This window comes from Oryctolagus cuniculus, chromosome 20, assembly GCF_964237555.1.
Source record: "Oryctolagus cuniculus chromosome 20, mOryCun1.1, whole genome shotgun sequence".
NCBI classification, from domain to species: Eukaryota; Metazoa; Chordata; class Mammalia; order Lagomorpha; family Leporidae; genus Oryctolagus; species Oryctolagus cuniculus.
Genome location: NC_091451.1, coordinates 36,935,637 through 36,959,790, shown reverse-complemented (window position 1 = coordinate 36,959,790; position 24,154 = coordinate 36,935,637). Strand labels below are relative to the sequence as shown.

Sequence of the window (24,154 nt, the reverse complement as noted above, 5' to 3'; positions counted from 1 at the left end):
TGAAGCCAGGAGCCAAGAGCTTCTTCCGGGTCTCCCACGCGGGTGCAGGGGCCCAAGGATTTGGATCATCTTCTACTGCTTTCCTAGGCCAAAGCAGAGAGCTAGATAGGAATCGGAGCAGCCGGGACTCAAACCCGCACCCATATGGGATGTTGGCACTGCAGGCGGCGCCACAGGGCCGGCCCCTGCCAGCACACTTTATATGAAGTGCCTTAGTTCCCTTATGTAATAGTTTAAGTCATGACAGTTGAAACCTCTGAGCTCTTACTGTGTGCATTCCTAACCTTCGTGATGACGATCCTTCCTCATCCTGCTTCTAAGGAAAGGGAGGCACAGAGAGGCCAGATAATTACCCTAAATTGCACAACCAGCCACTTGCCAGCCAACCAGCTTCAAGGCCTGTCCTTTAGCCTTTTGTGGATTTGCATATACTTTGCATGGGACACCCTTGCCGCTCTAAGATTCAAATGTCTTAGCAGAATTATAAATACTTCTCAGCCTTTTCAGTAATTTTCAAGAGCCTTCAAGCAATTTGCTCGGTCCTGCACTAGCAAAAAAAAAATCATGATAGAAAAATGGATCATGAAGGCACTATTTGGTGGATGTGCCCCCAACGAGTGTGCCCCACATCATACCTACGTCTTGGCCCCTAGCAGACGAGGTCAGCCCCAACATCCCCTTCAGGTTTGGTCCCCACCCCTAAAAATTCCCAAAGCTGGCCAGAATCAGGATTGGAGAAGGCTGTGTTGAAAGGACACAGGTCAGAAGTCCAGGCCAGAAACGGCTGCAGGGGATGTCTGTGAACCAGGGGAAGTGAGGAAGGTGTGGCCATGGAGTCAGGACGCTTGGTGTCCTGCAGTCCCTGGACTGAGGCGGAGCGACAGCTTTTGAAGAAGCAGAGGGACTTCACGGGCCTGTTCCTAGATAAAACTCCAAACACCAACCAGGTCTACACTCTGCACCCCCAGGCCCTCACACACACACAGAACCAGGTCTACACCCTGCACCTCCAACCCTCACACACACACACAACCAGGTCTACACCCTGCACCTCCAACCCCTCACACACACACAGAACCAGGTCTACACCCTGCACCCCTAAGCCCTCACACACACACAGAACCAGGTCTACACCCTGCACCTCCAACCCCTCACACACACACAGAACCAGGTCTACACCCTGCACCTCCAACCCCTCACACACACACGGAACCAGGTCTACACCCTGCACCTCCAACCCCTCACACACACACAGAACCAGGTCTACACCCTGCACCCCCAGGCCCTCATACACACACAGAACCAGGTCTACACCCTGCACCTCCAACCCCTCACACACACACACAACCAGGTCTACACCCTGCACCTCCAACCCCTCACACACACACAGAACCAGGTCTACACTCTGCACCTCCAACCCCTCACACACACACAGAACCAGGTCTACACCCTACACCTCCAACCCCTCACACACACAAACAGCAGGAGCCGAGCCTCCACATGCCCTTCCACTCCAGCCGTCTGCCGTCTGCAGAGGGTGAGGAATCTTAAGTTCAGTCTTCGTTACCAGGACTGCTTTCCTCCTCAACAGAAAAGTGCATGTGCCCTTGTGCACACATGAATATTCAAAAGAAAATGTTGAAATATTACCCCCAATTAATAAGTAAGGCAGTATTGTTTTCAAGTGAAGTGGAAATAAGTCTGTTATTTGAATTTTGTCAAAACTACTAAAGTATAAAAAGTTTCAATGAAATGCTTTCTTTTTTCCCATTCCAGGCTCCTGATATGGGCTTTGAGACTGCACTAGCTCCCCAGTATATCTCCTTAAACGAAATGCTCTTTTTTGCATACGTACCTCTGAATGAGCCTCCGGAAACTGTCCACACCAAGAAATTCAAGAATATTCACTATGGAAAACTGATACGCTCCAGGTAGTGATTTGTCTCAGTTATTCTGATTATGTACTGGCTTCTAGATTCTAAATGTTGAGCCTACTTTTTTGGGTAATTTTTTATTCAAATAGAGTCATTTTTTTGATACTCCTCAAGGCCAAATATGAGTACATTTGTAGAGTCCAAGATGCCTTTTCTGATGCCCCAGTTGTAGAAGCAGACTGCCGTTTCTGCCGTTTCTGTCTGCAGCCCAAGCTGTAGAAACATACATTCCTCATCTGGAGCAGCACACTTGTCCTGAGCTAGTTTATACACACCGTCTACTCATAAGACAAGTCTTACATGTCCTCAAGACACACACATCTAATGCGATGGAGGCCATCTTACATGAGATCCTGCGTGCCAGGTGCACAGAATTCTCAGGAATTCTTATAAGATGTTGACAAGAGGCCGGCGCCGTGGTTCAATAGGCTAATCCTCCGCCTTGTGGCGCCGGGACACCAGGTTCTAGTCCCGGTCGGGGCACAAGATTCTGTCCGGGTTGCCCCTCTTCCAGGCCAGCTCTCTGCTGTGGCCCGGGAAGGCAGTGGAGGATGGCCCAGGTGCTTGGGCCCTGCACCCCATGGGAGACCAGGAGAAGCACCTGGCTCCTGCCTTCGGATCAGCGCGGTGCGCCGGCCACAGCGGCCATTGGAGGGTGAACCAAAGGCAAAAGGAAGACCTTTCTCTCTGTCTCTCTCTCTCACTGTCCACTCTGCCTGTAAAAAATAAAAAATAAAAAAGATATTGACAAGAGCCAATGACTCTTTTAAAAAAAAAAGATTATTTATTTGACAGAGAGAGAGAGAGAGAGAGATCTTCCATCCACTGGTTCATTCCCCAAATAGCCTCAACGGCCAGGGCTGGGCCAGGCTAAAGCCAGGTGCTTCATCCCGGTCTGCTATGTGAGTACAGGTATTTGTGCCATCTCCTACTGCTTTCCCAGGAGCATTAGCAGGGAGCTGGATTGGAAGTGGAGCAACCAGGACACAGACACTGAAATGGGCTGCTGGCATCTCAGGTAGCAATTTAACCTGCTATGCCACGAAGCTGGCTCCAAACCAGTGACCCTTAAAGGTATCCTTAAGGCCTAAAAACTCTCTTGTAAGGATGATATGGATCCAACTCCCAAATCTAAAAACCAAAACAGCAACAATTTCAGATTACCAGAAACTCACAGCCATGATCTGAATGTGCCCCACCTGTAAATTCTAACCCCTAAAATCATGGTGTTAGGAGGTAGCCTTTGGGACATGGTTAGATATTTTTTAATAAGATTTATTTATTTGTTTGTTTGTTTGTTTATATGAAGGGTAGAGTTACAGTGAGGGAGAGGGAGAGGCAGAGGCAGAGGCAAAGAGAGAAGTCTTCCATCCACTAGTTTACTCCCCAAATGACCACAACAGCCAGGGCTGGGCCAGGCTGAAGCCGGGAGCCAGGAGTTTTCATCTGGGTCTCCCACATGGGTGCAGGGGCCCACGTACTTGGGCCATCCTCCTCTGCTTTCCCAGTCCTTTAGCAGGAAGCTGGATCAGAAATGGAGCAGCCAGAACTTGAACTGGTGCCCATATGGGATGCCAGCACTGCAGGTGGCAGCTTAACCCGCTATACCACAACACCAGCCCCGTGACTAGGTCTTGAGGACTGTGCCCTCATGAGTGGAACTAGTGCCCTTATAAAAGAGACCCCCTTGGGGCCAGCGCTGTGGTACAGTGGGTTAAAGTCCTGGCCTGAAGCGCCGGCATCCCATATAGGCGCCGGTTCTAGTCCCGGCTGCTCCTCTTCCAATCTGGCTCTCTGCTATGGCCTGGGATAGCAGTAGAAGATGGCCCAACTGCTTGGCCCCTGCACCCACATGGGAGACCCAGAGGAAGCTCCTGGCTCCTGGCTTCGGATCGGCACATCTCCAGCCGTTGTGGTCATTTGGGGAGTGAACCAGCGGAATGGAAGACCTCTCTCTCTCTCTGGCTCTACCTCTCTCTGTAACTCTGTCTTTCAAATAAATAAAATAAATATTTAAAATAAAAAGAGAGAGAGACCCATGTGAGAACACACAGAGAAGGCACCACCTATGAACCAGAAAGTGGACCTCCCCAACACATCACATCTACTGATACCCTGAGCTCGGACTTCCTGGGCTCCAGAACCATGGGGAGTGTATTTGTGCTGCTTACAAAGTCCTCAAATTGTGCACTTTGGTTATAGCAGCCTGGACAGACTAAGACACTCACCCCAAAGTAGTGGCCTTCGTCTTCCAGCCGTTGAAATCTGTGTATTGTGTGTGTATTGAACTGTCAACACTTATCTTGTCCAGAGCCAATGGCACCATGCACCATGAGGCCACTTACTCTGAGGTAGAGATAAGGTGGAAATCGGACATAACGAATGCTGGGAGTAGTACTTTTAAAATGTGGATTGTAGAATTTTCTAAGAAAACTATCAGTGATTGCTAGAATTGCTTTTTTATTTTAGATGTCTTTTGTATGAGTAACATTCTGGATCAGTTAATTTATATAAGTGTTTCGTTGTAGAAAGCTTATAAAATCACTTTTGAAAAAATTTACCTATGCTTATATGTATATAATTTCTTATTCAAATATAAGAAATATATAATTTCTTATATGTAATTTCTTATATTTGAATTATTTTTAAAGCATAAAATAATTTCCTTAAGAATAAATGTTATTTAAATATCAAGACAGTATAATCTGTGCTAAGATCCAGTAACTTTTATTTTCTCTGGGGAATGGGTTGCTCCAAGGTAGGAAACATAAGCCAAGACCTGAAGAGCAAGCGGGACTTGAGCTGGCTGGGTCAAGGATTTGGGAGCCCAAAGTTATGGGAGCGGCAGAAGGCCAAAGGCAGATCTCTGGGTAGTGGGCGGAGAGCCATCTGTCTATCCCTCAGCAGTGGCTTAACACTGACTACCTGCAAGGTTCGATGAGGAAGTGGCGACCCCGAGTTTCAACTCCTGCACTCCCTGAGCTCCTGTGCTAGCGCGTGGAAAGGACACACGTGTGATTACAGCTGGTGGAGGTCTCCAAGAGAAACAGCACTGAGGAAGTACTTGTCGGAGTTACTCTTCTATTGGGGGAATCTGGGAAGGTTTCTCTTAGCATAACATCCAAGCTCTCCACTGGGTCTCCGAATCTGCTTTCTGTCCTTTTTTTTTTTTTCTTTAATGTGAATAATCAGTGGTCCACCAGTGCTCTCCTCTCCCGCTCCATCTGCACTGCCGCCCTGTGACACGTCGCAGTCCCATGTATGCGCTGGTCTGTGTCTGGTCTCCTCTCTGGCATGTTGGTTTTCTCTGCTGACTAAATTCTTTCAACTACGGAACATGTGTGAATATTCCCCTCTCTCTGGTTTTTCTTGGCTTTTGGTCTTCCATTAAAATGGTGGGCTCAGCTTGTCAAGTTCCATTAAGGAAAGAAAAAAGCCTGCTAACCACAGTTACCTCTTGCCGTAGCCAAATTCTGCCTTATGTCTGCAGCTAGATCCCCTGGTAGTAAGATCATTGTGTTCTTCAAATCGTAGGACCAAAAAACACAGCATCCTGGCTGTCGTAAAAGGCAGAGAGTTACTGCGCTGCCCTTTGTGCGTGGCCTGCAGGACGAGTGCCTGCGTCCTCTCTCAAGTGGGTTACAGCTGCTGTGCCCCAGGGAGAAGGGGGCAGGGTGGGGGCCAGGCCTTGGGTGCCAGCACCCCTTCAGAGGCCCACGTGAAACAGTGTGTGATACACGACGTCCTGCGATCGAAAGCTTTCACTGCCTGTGAAAGAAGGGTCACGGATGTCGGTGACCTGTGGAGCCAGTTTGCTCCCACGCTCTGATGCCACCACACTGCCTGCACGGCCAGTGCGAGCCGCCTCGGTCCACTGCCCTGCCCCAGCCTTTGTCTTGAGCCCTCCAGGGCAGCCTGTGCAGCTTGAGGGTGAGTGCAGGCTCCGATCGGCCAGATGTCCCCAGCATTTCCGTGCTAGCACATAGTTGGCCCCTTTTCTTAAAAAGATATTTATTTATTTTAAAGTCAGAGTTACACAGAGAGAGGAGAGGCAGAGAGAGAGAGAGAGAGGTCTTCCATCTGCTGGTTCACTCCCCAGTTGGCCACAACAGCTGGAGCTACACTGATCTGAAGCCAGAAACCAGGAGCCAAGAGCTTCTTCCAGGTCTCCCACGCGGGTGCAGGGGCCCAAGGACTTCGGCCATCTTCTGCTTTCCCAGGCCACAGCAGAGAGCTGGATCAGAAGTGGAGCAGCCGGGACTCGAACCGGCACCCATGTGGGATTCCAGCACTGCAGGTGGCGACCCTACTCGCTATACCACAGCCCCGGCCCCTGGCCTTTGGTGCTTTTTAAAAGTTCTAGCTAATTCTTGCTCATGTGATGTGCTTCTTCTTCCAGTGTTTTCATAGGTGAGACTGGCCTGGTGTTCAGTTTGCTGGGCGTGGTTTATTCTGCGTTTCAGACTAGCTGGTTATCTGTGACTCCAGTTCCCTCTCTGAGCGGTTAAGGAAAGTGAGGACTGTTTGCTTCCTTGTTAGGTTGCATCTTTCTCCATCTAAAGCAAAAGTCTTAGAATTGCCTTTTATAGGCCTGCACTGCAGCTCACTAGGCTAATCCTCTGCCTGTGGTGCCGACACCCTGGGTTCTAGTCCCGGTTGGGACACTAGATTCTGTCCCGGTTGCTCCTCTTCCAGTCCAGCTCTCTGCTGTGGCCCGGGAAGGCAGTGGAGGATGGCCCAAGTGCTTGGGCCCTGCACCTGCATGGGAGACTGGGAGGAATCACCTGGCTCCTGGCTTCGGATCGGCGCAGCGCGCCAGCCACAGTACACTGGCCGCTGGCCGTAGCGGCCATTTGGGGGGTGAACCAATGGAAGGAAGACCGTTCTCTCTCTCTCTCTCACTCTCTAACTCTGCCTGTCAAAAAAAAAAAAAAAAGAATTGCCTTTTATAGGGTGATCTTATATTTGTCAAATTTGCTAAATTTGTTTAATAATTCTGGTACTTTTCCCTACATGTTCTTTTGAGCATTCGAATGGCAGTAGATTTTTTTAAAGTAGATAATCATATCACCTGCAAATAATTTCTTTTGTTTCTTCCTTAACATTTCTTAGTAAAAAAGTAAAGCTTTTTCTTGTTACGCTGTCCAGGACCCCAAACACCTTGTTAAATAGGAGGTGTGGGCTTCCTTGTTATTCTTTTTGTCCCTTTGTTATTCTACCTTTAAAAGAAATATTTTAAACATTTCACCATTTTTTTGTGATCTTTTTGAACTCTCATTTAAAGCAAGTTCTTTTTTTTCTATTTTAAGAGGTTGAGAGTTTTTTAATTTTCATTTTAAACTAAAATTTTCTCTTCCACCTACTCAGATTTCCCCTGTTAACCTTTTTACTCAATGTGAATCGTGTTGTGGGTTCAAGGTTGAACCTGGAGTCAGCCTGCCTTGGTCCTTCTGTCACTGGCGCACATTTCTGGATCCTGTTCGCGCGTGTTTAGGATCATGGCATCTGTGTTCTTGAGTGAAACTGGCCGCTAATTTCTCTCATATTCCCTTTTTCCTTTCCCATATTGTATGGTTTTGTTAATTAGATGATACTAGCTCGATAAACAAGTATTTGTCTTAGTTGCTCGAATTGGAATTTTTTGTTCCTTGGAAGTTCGTGTTTTGCAATTGGTTGACACTTACTTTATGGCTTCAGGCTGAGCCATTCCTTATTTTCAGTTTTTGTAAATACTTTGTAGGGGAGGCGACATTTCACTCCATACCAGAGGTTTTTGTCTGGGCCTGAGAATTAAACAGACGTAAGACAAATTAACAGAGGAAAGCGTAAACTTACGTTTTATAAATCACAAGTTTTATGTGACAGGAGAGCCCTCATAAAGCAGCAGTTAGACATGAACACTCACACACTGAGTCTGGCAGACACGATGAGGCTGGGGGCCGGGGCCGGGGCTGGGTGGTCAACCACGCAGAAGTGACGCGCAGCAGAAAGTTCAGCTGCTCCGAGAATGGACCATTGCTTATACCCCGTCTCCTCTATGGAGGAAGAGTGTTTTGTTTTCTTTCTCTTCATACTATTTGTTGAACTCTTTTACTTAGGGTAAGGTTAACTATGTGATCATTAAGTATACTGAAATAGATCTTTGTAAAAATTAAGAGTGGGACTCTGAGAGGGAGGGGGAGGAAGGGTCAGGAGGGAGGGTGAGGGGAAGTGCCACTATGATACTAAATCTGTATATATGACATATATTGAACTTGTATAACTTCAATATAATTTTAAATTTTTTTTTTTAAAAAGCTGAACCATCTGCAAAGACTTCTCTTGGCTTCAGCTCCCTGTATCAAGTTATGAATATGTCTTTGTCCACGTGTATAGAGGACGTCTTCCAAATTGGAATTTTATCTCCTGCTCTCAGGAAGGTCAGGGTGTTCTTTCTGCACCTGTGGTTGTGTGTGTGTGCGTGTGTGCACATTAAGTGTCTTTAACACAAAACAATCGGTATGCCAGAGTGGAGACTTTGGGGTGCTATATTCTGAACTCCTTCAGGTCCTTGTGCGTTTGTAGAACATTTAATCTCCTCTTGCTGGGTGCAGGAATTGTATTCATATTTATTGGTTACATTAATTGTGTTCATTGTGATACTGTGCCCTCTGTTCAGAGGTAAGTGGGCACCCTGCCCCCTGCGGACTCGTCCACCTGGATTCAAAGTCAGTGAGGACTGCGACTCTCTCCCCCAGAGGAGATGGTCAGTGGAGCTAAGGCTCCTGCAGACTCCCCTCACCTTGCTCTGGGAAGATGGCTTCCCTGCCGCCCGCCAGCCACGGAGTCACTGGTGATGTCCCATGAGCTGCTGGGACAATCTCTGTTGCTCTGTGGCGGTCTCTCTGCTTTTTGAAGACTTTTCACTAAGAAATTCTCTCCAACTATCTCCCGGAACGCAGATCCTCCCTTGTGTTTCTGGTATTTTCCCATGATCAAAATCAGCTTATCTTTCCCCTATTCAGCCATCTCCCTTTTTTCTCCTTAATCCATTTTTTTTTCTTCATCTGCTGGACTGGGACTTTTATTCTCTATAATTAGCTGAGATTTTTACATTTGTGTTAACTTAGACTCTAAAGTTAATTGATATCTTTATGACTTTTCCGTTGTGTATGTAAGCATTATATTCCGGATGTCTAGTCAGGATCCACCCTTTGTATTTCCCAGACATATAAGTCCTCGCCCTTGAGGTCCTTCCTGGCTTACCGTGAGAGAGAAGCACTTCTCTGCGGAGAGCGACATGGAGATGAGAGGGAAACAGTGTGCCACTGTGACCGCCTCTCCAAGCTATCACTTACGTGATTCTTTTGTTTTAGAACGACGCTGGCTGGGATGTGGAGACTGCATCGGAGGGTAAAAAATGTGGATACACTTAGATCAGCTTGAAGGATTTTACAATAGTGTAGGCTACAATTTTAGTGTTTTTGTCTAAGATATTGAAGGTAGAAATGGAGGGGAATGGGAGGATTTGAGGGTATTCTGGGGGTAGACTCACCAGAACAATGGAGTCACTTCCACTCCCATTACTCTGCTCCATGTCTGGCTCTTCACCTTATGAAACACACGTGTACTTGTCTGCTATTTACTGCCTTCAGCTCTATGTGGTCTTAATGTGAGTTCTTCTGAGGTTCTCATACGCACTTAAGACAGGTACCTGAGCCGGCGCCGTGGCTCACTAGGCTAATCCTCCGCCTAGCGGCGCTGGCACACCGGGTTCTAGTCCTGGTTGGGGCGCCGGATTCTGTCCCGGTTGCCCCTCTTCCAGGCCAGCTCTCTGCTGTGGCCAGGGAGTGCAGTGGAGGATGGCCCAAGTGCTTGGGCCCTGCACCCCATGGGAGACCAGGAGAAGCACCTGGCTCCTGGCTCCTGCCATCGGATCAGCGCGGTGCGCCGGCCGCAGCGCGCCGACCGCGGCGGCCATTGGAGGGTGAACCAACGGCAAAGGAAGACCTTTCTCTCTGTCTCTCTCTCTCACTGTCCACTCTGCCTGTCAAAAAAAAAAAAAAAATGACTGTATCTGGTTGGTAGCAGAGGAAGCGTAGTCCTTTCACAAATAGGGAAGTGTTTGAACACGAATTCTCTCATTTGGTAACAAGATCAATTGTTCTTAAGACTCTTCACAAAATCCTAAAAATGATAACTTTCTTTAATTTATTTATTTGAAAAGTACAGTTACATAGCTGTTCACTCACCAAATGACCACAATGGCCAGGGCTGGACCAGGCTGAAGCCAGGAACCGGAAGTTTCATCCAAGTCTCCCTCATGTGTGCAGGGGCCCAAGCATGTGGGCCATTTTCTGCTGATTTTCTCAGGCACATTAGCAGGGAGCTGGATCAGAAGTGGAGCAGGAGGCTGGCACTGTGGCATAGTGGGTAAAGCTTCCACCTGCAGTGCCAGCATCCCATATGGGCGCTGGTTCAAGTCCCGGCTGCTTCTCTTCCAATCCAGCTCTCTGCTATGGCCTGGGAAAGCAGTAGAAGATGGCCCAAGTCCTTGGGCCCTGGCACCTGCGTGGGAGATCTGGAGGAAGCTCCTGGCTCCTGGCTTCAGATCAGCGCAGCTCTGGCTGTTGCAGACAACTGGGGAGTGAACCAGTGGATGGAAGACCTCTCTCTCTACCTCTGCCTCTGCCTCTCTGTAATTCTGCCTTTCAAATAAATAAATAAATCTTTAAAAAGCAAAAAGAAGCAGATGAACCAGTGCCCATATGGGCCCCCATTGCTGTAGGTGGCAGCTTAACCTGCTATGCCACAGTGCTGGCCCCAAAAGTAATAACTTAATATCCATGTTCCTGTTACATACTCAAAAAGAAAACATCATCAAAACAGACTCAGTAAATCCATTCATCAATTCAATGAATATTTACTGAGTGTCTATCACACGTCAACTCTTACACTAGGTGCTGGGAATATGGTGATAAGCAAGAGAGACCAGGTCCTTGCCCACACGGAGATGACATTTTAAGGAACAAACAAAGGTAACAATTAGATGAAAATCATCATAGTAATTTTTATGCAATATACACATGTGTTGAAACATCACATGATATTCCATAAATATTATAATTTTTTGTGTCAATTTAAAATGATAATTTTATTTTTTCCCAGAAGCCTTTTATTTAAGGAATACAAACTTCATGCATCTCATAAATACAACTTTCGGAACATAGTGATCAGTAATGTAAGACATAATGTAAGCCATGAAGTAAACATAGTGATAGAGGAAGGGAGAGGATAAACAAGAGCAAGGGGAAAGGACAGAGCTTTCCAGGCTAAAGAAACTGCAGGAGAAAATGCAGGGAGGCAAGAAAAAGCCGGGAGGAGGGAATCAGCAGGCCGAGGGCCAGCGCGGAGGGTGCACGCTGAGAGGCTGTGATGGAAGGGCAGCGAGGAGACAGTCAAGCGCCGGGCCGCGTAAGGTGCTGTAAGCTGTGTGAGAAGGGTCAGTGGAAGCTACTGGAGAATTTTACGTAGGCCCGTTATATAATCTAATTTACATTTTTGAAAGAACACCCTGACTGTTATGAAAAGTATAGGACGGGATGAGAGTGGAAGCTGCCAGGCTCCTTAGAAAACTGTTGAACTAACACAGATGATGGTGCCGGAACAGGTGCACTTGAGAAAAGCCAGGATTTAGTGATGGATTTTCTGTTGGGAATCTGGGCCAGGGAGTGATCAAGAACTAGCTCTGTTTTTGGATTGCAGCCACGTGATGGATGTTGTCATGTCCTGATATGAAGAATACGGGTATTAGGAAAGAGTAACTGGAGTTTCCCCATTAGAAATGTGCAGCCTGAAATGTCCGCTGGGTATCGGCTTGAAGATGTGCAGTTGGCAGTTGGATGCATGAATCTGTAGCTGGGAAAGTCAGACCAAGGGTTTCACATTTGGTGATTGTTCACTATGGACAGGGGGCTCTACCTGCAGGCTCAGCCATGCATAGAGAAGAAAAGCCCTTGGCCCCTCCGGGAACAGAGCCTGGGCAGAGAAGGAGGCCCCCCAAAGAAAACTGAGTTACAAAGGAGCAGCCAGGCAGGTAGGGAAAAAAATACAGAAAAATGTGAGACCGTGTGAACCAAGAAAGGAGATGTTGGGGTGGCCAACAGCGATGCAGGCTGCCGACAGGGTGAAGAGAGGACAAAGACGGGGTCTTCCAGTCTGGCAGCCTTGTAGGCTTGAGGCACGCAGTGCAGTTGGAGGGAAGCGCAGTGGGCAGGGTGGTCCGGGAGAGAGCACGGGCACTGGAGTGGGGCTTACTACAGAGGGTATGTGCATGTTCGAGTGTTGGAATCTGTGCACCGCTTTTTTAAAATGTGCATTTTCCAGGAACTTTTTGAAGAGCCCAAAATGCATGAATTTCAAACATTTTTTACAACAATAGAAATTTATCTTTTAGTTCCAACTTTCCACGAACTTTCTGAAATACCCCATGTACGGGAAGTTGAGTTTGATGGTATTTGTCTTTTGTGCTGTGTTTTTCCAACCCAGCAGGTATCTCTCTCCACCTCTGGAATTCACTGACTCTTTAAGCCCAAATCCCTTTCCCCTCTCTTCTGAAGGCTGATTTCTCCCCTCTCCTGGGAGAACAGAGCCTGATTACCCCCAGAACAAACCTGATCCTGAACACAGAAGACTCATTTACTGCTCCTGTAGTGGGAGACACCTTTGATCATCATCATGGCTTACTGGTCATTAGCCATTGACTTCAGATTTTATTAATAAAATTTGTTGTATGCCAATTATACTTTTACAGCAAAAATTGAGCAATTTTTAGCAAAATTGAGTAACGTGCAGAGTTCCCATATGCCCCCTGTTTCACACAAGTACCCCCCCCACTATATACGTCCCACACGTGTGTGGAACATCTGTTACAGTGGGTGAACCTGACACATCATCATCACTGGAGTCCACAGCTTACATTAGGGCTGCGTTGCTGCTGTCCATTCTAGACGTTTGGACACACGTATAATGGCTCGCAGCCATCATTCTAGAGACACTGCCCTAAAAATCCTCTATGTTCTACTAACCCATCCCTCCCTCTTCCTGGCCCCCAGCACCCACATGATCTCTACTGTCTCCGTAGGTTTGCCTTCTGAGGAAGGACATGTGGACACAGTGGCGCAGTGTGGCGTCTTTCAGACCAGCTTCTTTCACTGGGTAGCATGCATGCAAGGTTCTTCACAGGGTAGAATGCATGCACGCTTCTTCACTGGGTAGCATGCATGTACAGTTCTTCACTGGGCAGCACCCATGTACAGTTCTTCACTGGGCAGCATGCATGTACGGTTCTTCACTGGGTAACATGCATGCATGTACAGTTCTTCACTGGGTAACATGCATGTACGGTTCTTCACTGGGCAGCATGCATGTACAGTTCTTCACTGGGCAGCATGCATGCACGGTTCTTCACTGGGCAGCATGCATGCACGGTTCTTCACTGGGCAGCATGCATGTACGGTTCTTCACTGGGCAGCATGCATGTACGGTTCTTCACTGGGTAACATGCATGCACAGTTCTTCACTGGGCAGCATGCATGTACGGTTCTTCACTGGGCAGCATGCATGTACAGTTCTTCACTGGGCAGCATGCATGTACGGTTCTTCACTGGGTAACATGCATGCATGTACAGTTCTTCACTGGGCAGCATGCATGCACGGTTCTTCACTGGGCAGCATGCATGCACGGTTCTTCACTGGGCAGCATGCATGTACGGTTCTTCACTGGGTAACATGCATGCATGTACGGTTCTTCACTGGGCAGCATGCATGTACAGGTCTTCACTGGGCAGCATGCATGCACGGTTCTTCACTGGGCAGCATGCATGCACGGTTCTTCACTGGGCAGCATGCATGTACGGTTCTTCACTGGGCAGCATGCATGTACAGTTCTTCACTGGGTAACATGCATGTACGGTTCTTCACTGGGCAGCATGCATGAACGGTTCTTCACTGGGCAGCATGCATGTACGGTTCTTCACTGGGTAACATGCATGCACGGTTCTTCACTGGGCAGCATGCATGTACAGGTCTTCACTGGGTAGCATGCATGTACAGTTCTTCACTGGGCAGCATGCATGCACGGTTCTTCACTGGGCAGCATGCATGCACGGTTCTTCACTGGGCAGCATGCATGTACGGTTCTTCACTGGGCAGCATGCATGTACGGTTCTTCACTGGGTAGCATGCATGTACGGTTCTTCACTGGGCAGCATGCATGCACGGTTCTTCACTGGGTAGCATGCATGTACGGTTCTTCACTGGGCAGCATGCATGCACAGTTCTTCACTGGGTAGCATGCATGTACGGTTCTTCACTGGGTAACATGCATGCACAGTTCTTCACTGGGTAGCATGCATGTACGGTTCTTCACTGGGTAGCATGCATGCACGGTTCTTCACTGGGCAGCATGCATGTACGGTTCTTCACTGGGCAGCACCCATGTACAGTTCTTCACTGGGCAGCATGCATGTACAGGTCTTCACTGGACAGTATGCATGTACGGTTCTTCACTGGGCAGCAGGCATGTACAGTTCTTCGTGTCATCTCGGGGCTGGGTAGCTCATTTCTTTTTCAGCACTGGACTGTATTCCACTGTTGGATATATCCCCGTTATTTGTCCATTTGGTGCTGAAGCACATCTTGGTTGCTTCAACTTGGTGATTATGCAAAAACTTCTATAAACATCCTTGTGAGGGTTTTTTGTGTGGACCCAAGTCTTCAACTCATTTAGATAAATGCCAAGGGACATTGCTGGTCATGTGGTGAGAGTATGCTTTGTCTAGTAAGAAACAACCAAACCATCTTCCAAACTAGCTGTACCATTTTGCATCCCCATCAGCAGTGAGTAGGGAATCCCCTTTGCTCCATATCCTCACCACTATTTGATGCTGTCAATGTTTTGTATTTTGGTTATTCTGTCATTTAAATTTGCATTTCCCTGACAACACATGATGTGGAACATCTTTTCATGCACTTATTTTCTATCTGTTTCTCTTCTTGGTAAGGTGTCTGTTATAAACTTTAGTCCACTTTTTCAACAGATAGCTTGTTTTCTTACTGTTGTATTATAAGAATCCTTTGTACTGAAGGGAATCAGAATATGCCACCCAAAATATGCCACTTTGGCATAAGGATTATCTTGAGCTAAAGGCAACTAACTGAGAAGCAGCAGCACAACAAAAACTGTCCTCTCTCAACAGGAGGGGCAGCATAATTCTTATATCACCTGAGGCAACTCTAGACTCTGAATCAGTCCAGAAACACAGAAAAGAATCTACGTAACAATCTTTCCCAAACAGCCCTTATCTTCCATTGGTTTCCCTAATTTATTGCCCTCTCATAGTTTGCTCACCCTGAAAACCTCTATCTCTTTCCCTTCATCTCATCGCTTTGCTCCAAGTTTATTGTTCTTTGTTAAGATGTTACAAAAGGAGCTGGTTTTTGTGGCAGAGCGTTTCAGCTACCACTTGCAACACCTGCTGTCGCTCCCCCTCTTCATGGAGGAACGACACTAAACCCTGCCTAGGCTTCATATCCGAGTCACGGCACCATTATGTCGCTCCCCCTCTTCACGGAGGAACGACACAGGACCCTGCGCTGTTCTTTTGTCTGCTCGGCCCTTCCCGGGTTTGCTGCTGGTTCTTCCCGGGTTGGCTACCGTCCCTTCCACCTCCGTGGAAGGGCGGTTCCCCCTGCCACTTTCCCCACTTCCGCAGGGGAGCGGCACACCGCCGGCTGGCTCTCTCGGGGGCTACACAGGTGTTCCTTATAGATGTTCCTGGTGCATGTTGTCTCTCTCCTCCTTTATAGTCCTCTTCCACCAATCCCAACTCTGCTGCCCACATGCCGAGTACACTGCTCTCCTCCAATCAGGAGCAGGTCCTGCTGTTTATTGGTTGAACTGGAGGCAGCTGTGTAGAAGCTGTTTCCTCCTCTCCCAGCGCCATATTGTGGGAGAGCAGATGCATAGAATAAGTCTTAATTCGAGTAACAGTCTAGTCTGAGTTGCTCCCCACAACCTACAACTCATATCAGAGTACAAGTTCAAGTCCTGGCTACTCCACTTCTGACCCAGCTTCCTGCTGATGCACCTGGGAAGGCAGCAGAAGACGGCCCAAGTGCTTGGGTCCCTGCCACCCATGTGGGAGATTCGAATGGCTCCTGACTTCATCCTGGCCCAGTTCTGGCTGTTGTGGCCACTTGGGGAATAAATCAAAGTATGGAAGATGAGAATCTCTCGCGCTCTCGTTCACTCTCGTGCTCGCTCTCTATCTCTATCTCTCTCTCTCTGTTGCTCTGCCTTTCAAATAAACAAATCTTTTTTTAAAATATGCTAAATAGGGTTCAGTACTATGGCTCAGTGGGTTAAAGCCCCAGCCTGCCACACTGGCATCCCATGTGGGCACTGGTTCGAGTCCCGGCTGCTCCACTTCAGTCCAGCTCCCTACTGGTGTGCCTGGGAGGGCTGCAGACAATTGCCCAAATGCTTTGGCCCCTGCACCCACATGGGAGACCCAGAAGAAGCTCTTGGTTCCTGGCTTCAGATGGGTCCAACTCCAAGCGTTGCAACCATTTGGGGAGTGGATGGAAGATTCTCTCTCTCTCTCTCTCTCTCTCTCTCTCTCTCTTTCTCTCTGCTCTGCTCTACCTCTCTCTGTAACTCTATCTTTCAAATAAATAAAATAAATATTTTTAAACATGCTATATAAACCCCTAGTTCTAACCACCCCTTTGAGATACTTGTCACTGACATTGTTCCTACATGTAAAGGTTATTCACGTGTTAACAAACTCTATTTCTCTCTTTGTCAGTATGATTTCCAGGATCCCAGTCACAGAGTCTCCTAGGGTAGAGGAAAAGGAGGTTTGTCCCCCTCCCCAGAGTTTGTTTTGAATGGCAGTGCTTTATCAGAGATGTCTTCTGCTAGTATTTCCTCCTGGCATGCATCACTTGAGAGGATGTTTCACAGAGCGGAAGTCATTAACTTTATTAAAGGTCAGCTTATCAATTTTTTGTTTTGTACATTTTTGGGCCTTTGGCATTGTGTTAGAAAATAACTGCATGGAGCAGGCTTTTGTGCTAGTGGTTAAACTGCCTCTTGGGAGGATCAAATACCATATAGAAGTGCCTGGGTCCAAGTCCTGGCTCTGCTCCCAGTTCAAGCTTTCTGCTAAATCAGGCCCGAGGAGGCAGCAGGTGATGGCTTGGGAGTTGGGTCCTTGCCACCCATGTGGGAAACCTGGATTGAGTTCCTGGATCCTGGTTTCCTAGCCAAGGCCATCTAGGCTTTCTCCCATGTTATCTTCTAGGAGTTTTAGAGTTCTGCATTTTATATTTAAGTCTGTGACCCACTTTGAGTTAACTTTTGTGAAGGCTGTAAGGTTTGTGTTGGTTCAGTTTTGACGTGTAAACATTCCAGATAAACACTTTAAAAGTAGATTGTTTTCAGGCCAGCGTTGTGACTCAGAGGTCAAGCTGCTGCCTACAGTGCCAGATCCCATATCAGCGCACCAGTTCCTGTCCTGGCTGCTCACTTCCAATCCAGCTCCCTGCTGTTGTACCCAAGTAGCAGGAAGATGGCCCAAGTACTTGGTTCCATGCACCCACATAGGAGACCCAGAAGAAGCTCCAGTCTCCTGATTCCGCCTAGCACAGCCCAGTCATCACTGCTACTGGGAATAAACTAACAGATGGAGGATCTCTTTCTCTTTGTCTCTGCCTCTTTCTGTAACTTTGCCTTTCAAATAAATAAATCTTTTAAAATTTTTCATTTTTAATATATTTTTATTTTTAATTATTTATTTACTTCTTTGAAAGTCAGAGTTATAGAGAGGGAGATGCAGAGGCAGACACACACACAGAGAGAGAGGTCTTCCATCTCCTGGTCCACTCCCTGAATGGCTGCAAAGGCTAGGGCTGGGCCAGGCTGAAGTCAGGAGCCAGGAGCTTCATCCGGGTCTCCCACGTGAGTTCAGGGGCCCAAGCACTTGGGCCATCTTTCGCTGCTTTCTCAGGCACATTAGCAGTGAGCTAGATCATAAGTGGAGCAGATGAGCCTCTAACCAGTGCCTATATGGGATGCCGGTGCTGCAGGTGGCAACTTAACCTGCTATGCCACAGTGCCAGCCCCTATATTTTTATTTTTAAATGACACATAGTAATTGTACACATATGAATTGTACACATGTGACATTTCAGTCGATGCATAAAAGGTGTGATAATATGATCAGGGAAACAGATGCTAACCTGATGCAAATAGATACTCATATTACCCATACTCTTAGCCAAAAAGTCAAAAAGTGCTATTACTTTTGGTTATAGGTTAACACATGCTTGTTATAGAAACTTTCTCAAAGACAAACATAAAGGATGAAATTGAAATCGTGACTATTAACACTTTGATGAATTGCCTATCAGTTCTTTCCACATGTATTTTAATATGTTTACTTTGCTTTATTCTTGTGAACATTATAATATGACCATTTTCCTAATGTAATTAAAACTATGTTGGGGCCGGCGCTGTGGCACAGTGGATTAACACCCTGGCCTGAAGCGTCAACATCTCATATGGGTGCCGGTTCTAGTCCTGGCTGCTCCTTTTCCGATCCAGCTCTCTGCTATAGCCTGGGAAAGCAGTAGAAGATGGCCAAAGGCCTTGGGCCCTGTACCCATGTGGGAGACCAGGAAGAAGCTCCTGGCTCCTGGCTCCTGGCTTCGGATCGACACAGCTCCAGCCGTTGCAGCCATCTGGGAAGTGAACCAGCGGATGGAAGACCTCTCTCTCTCTCTCTCTCTCTTTGCCTCTCCTCTCTCTGTGTAACTCTGACTTTCAAATAAAATAAATAAATCTTTTAAAAAAAAACTATGTAAAAGTTACATTTTCTCTAAGTAAATCATGTGGTATCGGTTATAGGATTTTCCTGTGGTTGACATTTTTCATTTCTAACATTTCCATAAGGCAGAGAGGAATATATTTGTGTGGAAATCTTCCCCTGCCCAACTCGGGTTTCAGCAGTCCCTCGATATCAAGCCACCATCGTAGACGACTGCCTCGGAGGAGGGAAACGGTGGTTCCCTTCATGTAACATCAAATTGCTTTCTAGGAAGCTTGAACTACTTTACAACCCCCTTAGCAGTGGATGAGTATCTATTTCCTCTCCATTCTCACCACTACTGCACCCGCCGTTTAAAACTCTTACAATCTCTGCTATAGCCTGGGAAAGCAGTGGAAGATGGCCCAAGTACTTGGGCCCCTGCACCCACTTGGGAGGACTGGAAGAAGCTCCTGGCTCCTGGCTTTGGATCAGCCCAGCTTCAGACATTGCAGCCATGTGGGGAATGAATCAGTGGGTGGAAGATCTTTCTCTCTGTTTTTCTTTCTCTGTGTAACTAGCTTTCAAATAAATAAATCTTTAAAAATTTAAAAAAATCCTTGCCAAAGGAGCTAGCATTGTGATACAGCTGGTTAAACCACCATCGTGACACCATCACCCCATCAGGAGCCTCAGCTGCTCCGCTTCCCATCCAGCTCCCTGCTGATGCACCTGGGAAGGCAGCAGATGATGGCCCAAGTGCTTGAGCCCCTGCACCCACATGGGAGACCTGGATGGAGTTCCTGGCTCCTGGCTTCAGCTTGATGCTGCTCTTGTTGTAGGCCTTTGGAGAGTGAATTCATTGGATGGAAGACCTCCCCCCTCACCTCTCTCCTTCTCTCACTGTCACTCTCTTTCAAATAAATAAATAAAAACAAAAAAAAACAAAAAAAAACAAAAAAAAAAAAAAACAAAAAAAACCAAAACTTTGTGAGGGGGCCAGAGCTGTGGCACAGCGGGTTAAAGCCACCACCTGCAGTGCCAGCAATATCATATGGGTTTCGGTTTGAGTCCTGGCTGCTCAACTTCCAATCCAGCTCTCTGCTATAGCCTGAGAAAGCAATGGAAGATGGCCCAAGTCCTTGGGCCCCTGTACCCACGTGGGAGACCTGGAAGAAGCTCCTGGCTCCTGGCTTCAGATCGGCACAGTTCCGGCTATTGCAGCCAACTGGGGAGTGAACCAGCAGATGGAATACCTCTCTCTCTCTCTCTCTCTCTCTCTCTCTCTCTCTCTGCACCTCTCCTCTCTCTGTGTAACTGACTTTTGAGTAAATAAATAAATAAATAAATAAAACTTTGTGGGGCCGGCACTGTGGTGGCACTGTGGTGGGTAAAGCCAGCACATGCAGTGTTGGCAATACTATATGAGTGCCGGTTTGAGTCCTGGCTGCTCCACTTCCAATCCAGCTCTCTACTATGGCCTGGGAAAGCAGGAGAAGATAGTACAAGTCCTTGGACCCCTGCACCCACGTGGGAGTCCTGGAAGAAGCCCCAGGCTCCTGGCTTTGGATTGGCCCAGTTCTGGCTGTTGTGGCCATTTGAAGAGTGAACCAGCAGATGGAAGACACCCCACCACCACCACCACGTGCACCTAACTGTAACTCTGCTTTTCAAATAAATAAATAATTCTTTAAAAAAGTATACTTTGTTAGGGCATCTATTTAGACTAGGGATATAGATGCCCATGTCCCACTTCTCAGTAACTGGTTTCAATTTCCAGCTCCAGCTCCTGAATCCACCTTCCTGCTAATGTGGACCCTGAGAGGCAGCAGTGATGGCTCAAGTAATTGAGTTGCTGCCACCGTTGTGGGAGACTTGCATTGTGTTCTCACCCCTAGATTTGTCCCAAGCCCAGCCCCAGCCATTCTGGACACTGGAGGAGTGAACCAGCAGATGGGGGTGCCTCCCCCACTCTGACTCTCAAATAAATTCTTTAATAGAAATCTTTACTAATTTCAGAGGTGGAAAATTGTATCCCATTGTTATAGTTGCCATTTCATTGACTACTACTGAGGTTAAATAAAGTTAACCAAATATTCATTTGTTAGCCATTTGTGATGTATTGTATTTGTAAATTATATTTACACACTCGCACACTTGAACGACTGTTTTATCCCAATTGCTTAATGTTTTTTGTTTGTTTTTAGGAAAACTGGAACAGCTTACATAAGAAAGATATTGCAACATGAGATTCCCACAGGATTTTTGTCCTCGGTTATTACAGAAATGATAGATCCTTTTGGAATAGAGGAAGTCAATGAGAGCTCGTGTTTGTCCAGCTCCCTTTATATTAATCAGTCTGGAAACTTCTCCTATAAACTTACTCTTGACCCCCAAAGTAAGTGGAATAATATAATACATCTCTGAGGGCTAGAAGAGATAAAAATGATATTTTGATATCACTGTTCATTTATGGAGCAATAGATTTCAAATATTAATCCAATTAGGAACTTACCAAAGTCACATATCCTTAAGGTCGTGGATTTGTTTCTAATGTAATAAAAAGCTATGTATTAATATTAATATTAATTAATATTAATTAATATTAATATTTTATCAATCATACTATCATTTATCCCAATGAATTTATTTTGTCTTCAACAGTGCTAAGAAGTGAAATAGGAGTTATATGGCAATTAAAATTTTAAATGTACAAAAAGGAAGTGGAAAGTTCATATGGATTTTGCCCTAAATGATAATGTTGAATTCCTGACATATAGGATATTTTATTTCTTTTTAAAAAATATTTATTCACTTATTTGAAAGGCAGAGTTACAGAGAGAGAGGGGGAAAAAGAGAGAGAGGTATCTTCCATCAGCTGGTTCACTTCCCCCAAATGGCTGCAACAGCTGGAGCTGGGCTGATCCGAAGCCAGGAGCCAGGAGCTTCCTCCAGGTCTCCCACACGGGTGCAGGGGCCCAGGGACTTGGTCCGTCTTGCACTGCTTTCCCAGATGCATTAGCAGGGGGCTGAGCCAGAAGTATAGCAGCTGAGACTTGAACCAACACCCACATGGGATGCTGCAGCCGCAGGTGGCGGCTTTACCTGCTATGCCACAGTGCCGACCCCTTTGTAGGATATTTCTATTTCAAAGTACTATCTGACAGATACAAAGCAAAAATTAATGTAATTTATTGTCAAGATTTGGGATTTAATCTGAATAAATGGGAAGTCACTGGACAGCAAGGAAGGAAGCAGAGAAATCAGCCAGGAGGCTACTGCAGTGATCGCGTGAAAGATTAAACTTGACAATCCTGCCGCTCATCCAAGGGGAGAAACCAGCGGGCATTTACAATTGGAAGTCTGGAGGCAGGCATCTGACCAATTGTTAAGGCATTGGTTAAGATTTCACATCCCCAGGCTGGCGCTGTGGCGTAGCAGGTAAAGCCGCTGCCTGTAGTACCGACATCCCATATGGGTGCCAGTTCTAGTCCCGGCTACCCCTCTTCTGATCCAGCTCTCTGCTGTGGCCTGGAAAAGCAGTAGAAGATGACCCAAGTCCTTGGGGCCCCTGCACCTATGTGGGAGACCAGGAAGAAATTCCTGGCTCTTGGCTTTGGATCGGCCCACCTTGAGCTGTTGTGGCCATTCAAGGAGTGAACCAGCGTATGGAAGACCTCTCTCTCCTCTGCCTCTGCCTCTCTGTAGCTCTGCCTTTCAAATAAATAAATATTTAAAAAAGATTTCACATCCCTATCTTGGTACCTAGCTTCGTTCCTGACTCCAGCTTCCTGATAATGCAGATCCTGAGAGGTAATGGTGACAGCTCAAGTGACTGGGTTCTTGCCACTCATAATGGAGAGCTGGATTGGGTCCCTGGCTTCTGGCTTTGACCTGGCTCAACCCTGGCTATTGCAGACATTGGAAGATGAATCAATGTGAGCAGGTTCATTCTCTGCCCCCTCCTCATCCTTTCACTCTCATCTCTCAAATGAATTAATTTTTTAAAAAAAGACATGTAAGTCTGAAGTTCAGGGAGAAAGTCTGGACTGGTGAACTAAGAATTGGCAGCATGTGTGTGATGGTTAATGCCATGAGATCGAATGAAAGCAACTGAAAAGGAGAGACTATGGGAAGGAAGAGGTTTGAGGTCTGATCTGGGGCATTGCAGCGTTCAGTGTTTGGGAGATGGGAAAGAATCAGTACAGACGAGATGGTCTGGTGAGGGAAGAACGGAGAGAGAGCACGCCTAGGGATCCAAGCAAGGAAGGTGTTTCAGGGAGGAGCAGTGTCCCGGGCTCTCGCCACCAAGAGGTCAGGCAGGATGAGGGGTGAAAGTCATCGGTAACCTTGACAAGAGCTGTGAGCCGGAGTAGCAGAGGAAGTCTGATTGAAGTGGTTCCCAAAAATCATGAGAGAAGACTGAAAGAAAATGGACAAAAGTAACTCCTTCAGGGAGTTTCACTCTAAAGGAGAAGAGAAAAATTGTGGGGCAGGGAAGGAGGGTTTTGGAAAAGATTTTTGAAATAGGAGAGAGCATGTAGATTCAATAAAGGGAAGTGTGGGGCTCTCTTTGGCTTTCTATTTTTTCAGTTTTTTTCCAAAATGGATGGATGGATGGATGGATTGACTGATCTGAAAGGCAGAGAAACAGAGAGATGGGAGGAACAGAGCGACAGAGATCTTCCATCCACTGGTTCACTTCCCAAATAGCCACAACAGCCAGGGCTGGTCCAGGCCACAGCCCAGAGCCTGCAGCTCCCTCCTGGGCTCCCACATAGGTGGCAGGGCCGAGGCACTTGGGCCATCGTCTGCTGCTTGCTGCTTCCTGTGCACATTATCAGGAATCAGGATCAGAAGGAGTATAGCCAGGACTCAAACCGGCGCTCTGATCTGGCTTGACCTGCTGCAGCACAACCCCAGCCCCTGTTTCTGTTGTTCTCTGAGCAGAGAGTTGCTGCCCACGTGTTTCATGACCTGTCAGAAACGTGAGCCCGTGATGACCTCCCTCACCTTGAACAACCTTCCTTGGTGTCTCCTTGGGTGGGTTTTCTGCAGTGCTTTCTTCTTTGCCTGGAAGGTCTCTCTCCTTTCCTATCCCCTAGATGATGGCGCTCCACAGAACCCTGCGTTGGGGCCCCTTCTGGACCTCCATGCTGTCCTTAAACAACAAATTCTTCACCCACGCAGCAAAGGTTTGCAGCAAACACCTTCTGTCAAACACGTGTTTAGGCACTGGAGAAGCAGTCATGACAAGACTTCTCTTGTAGACTCATAACACTCCCAACTATGAAGGCTCTTAGCAATTCCATAGCAAAGAAATCTGCTTTTTAAAAAATGTAGCTGTATATATTTGTTTGTTTCTACTGA

At 47.0% G+C, this 24,154-nt stretch overlaps 1 protein-coding gene across 5 annotated transcripts in view; it reads left to right on the top strand.

Annotated features, from left to right (window-relative positions):
* Positions 1–24,154, top strand: part of CATSPERB (cation channel sperm associated auxiliary subunit beta) — a 112,283-nt gene that overhangs the window by 66,098 nt on the left and 22,031 nt on the right. For all 5 annotated transcript variants that reach the window (XM_051826126.2, XM_051826125.2, XM_051826124.2 and 2 more), the window contains 2 exons: positions 1,777–1,931; positions 20,992–21,182. In XM_051826126.2, the coding sequence (XP_051682086.2) occupies positions 1,777–1,931; positions 20,992–21,182 (346 nt within the window). The remainder of the gene's footprint in view (positions 1–1,776; positions 1,932–20,991; positions 21,183–24,154) is intronic.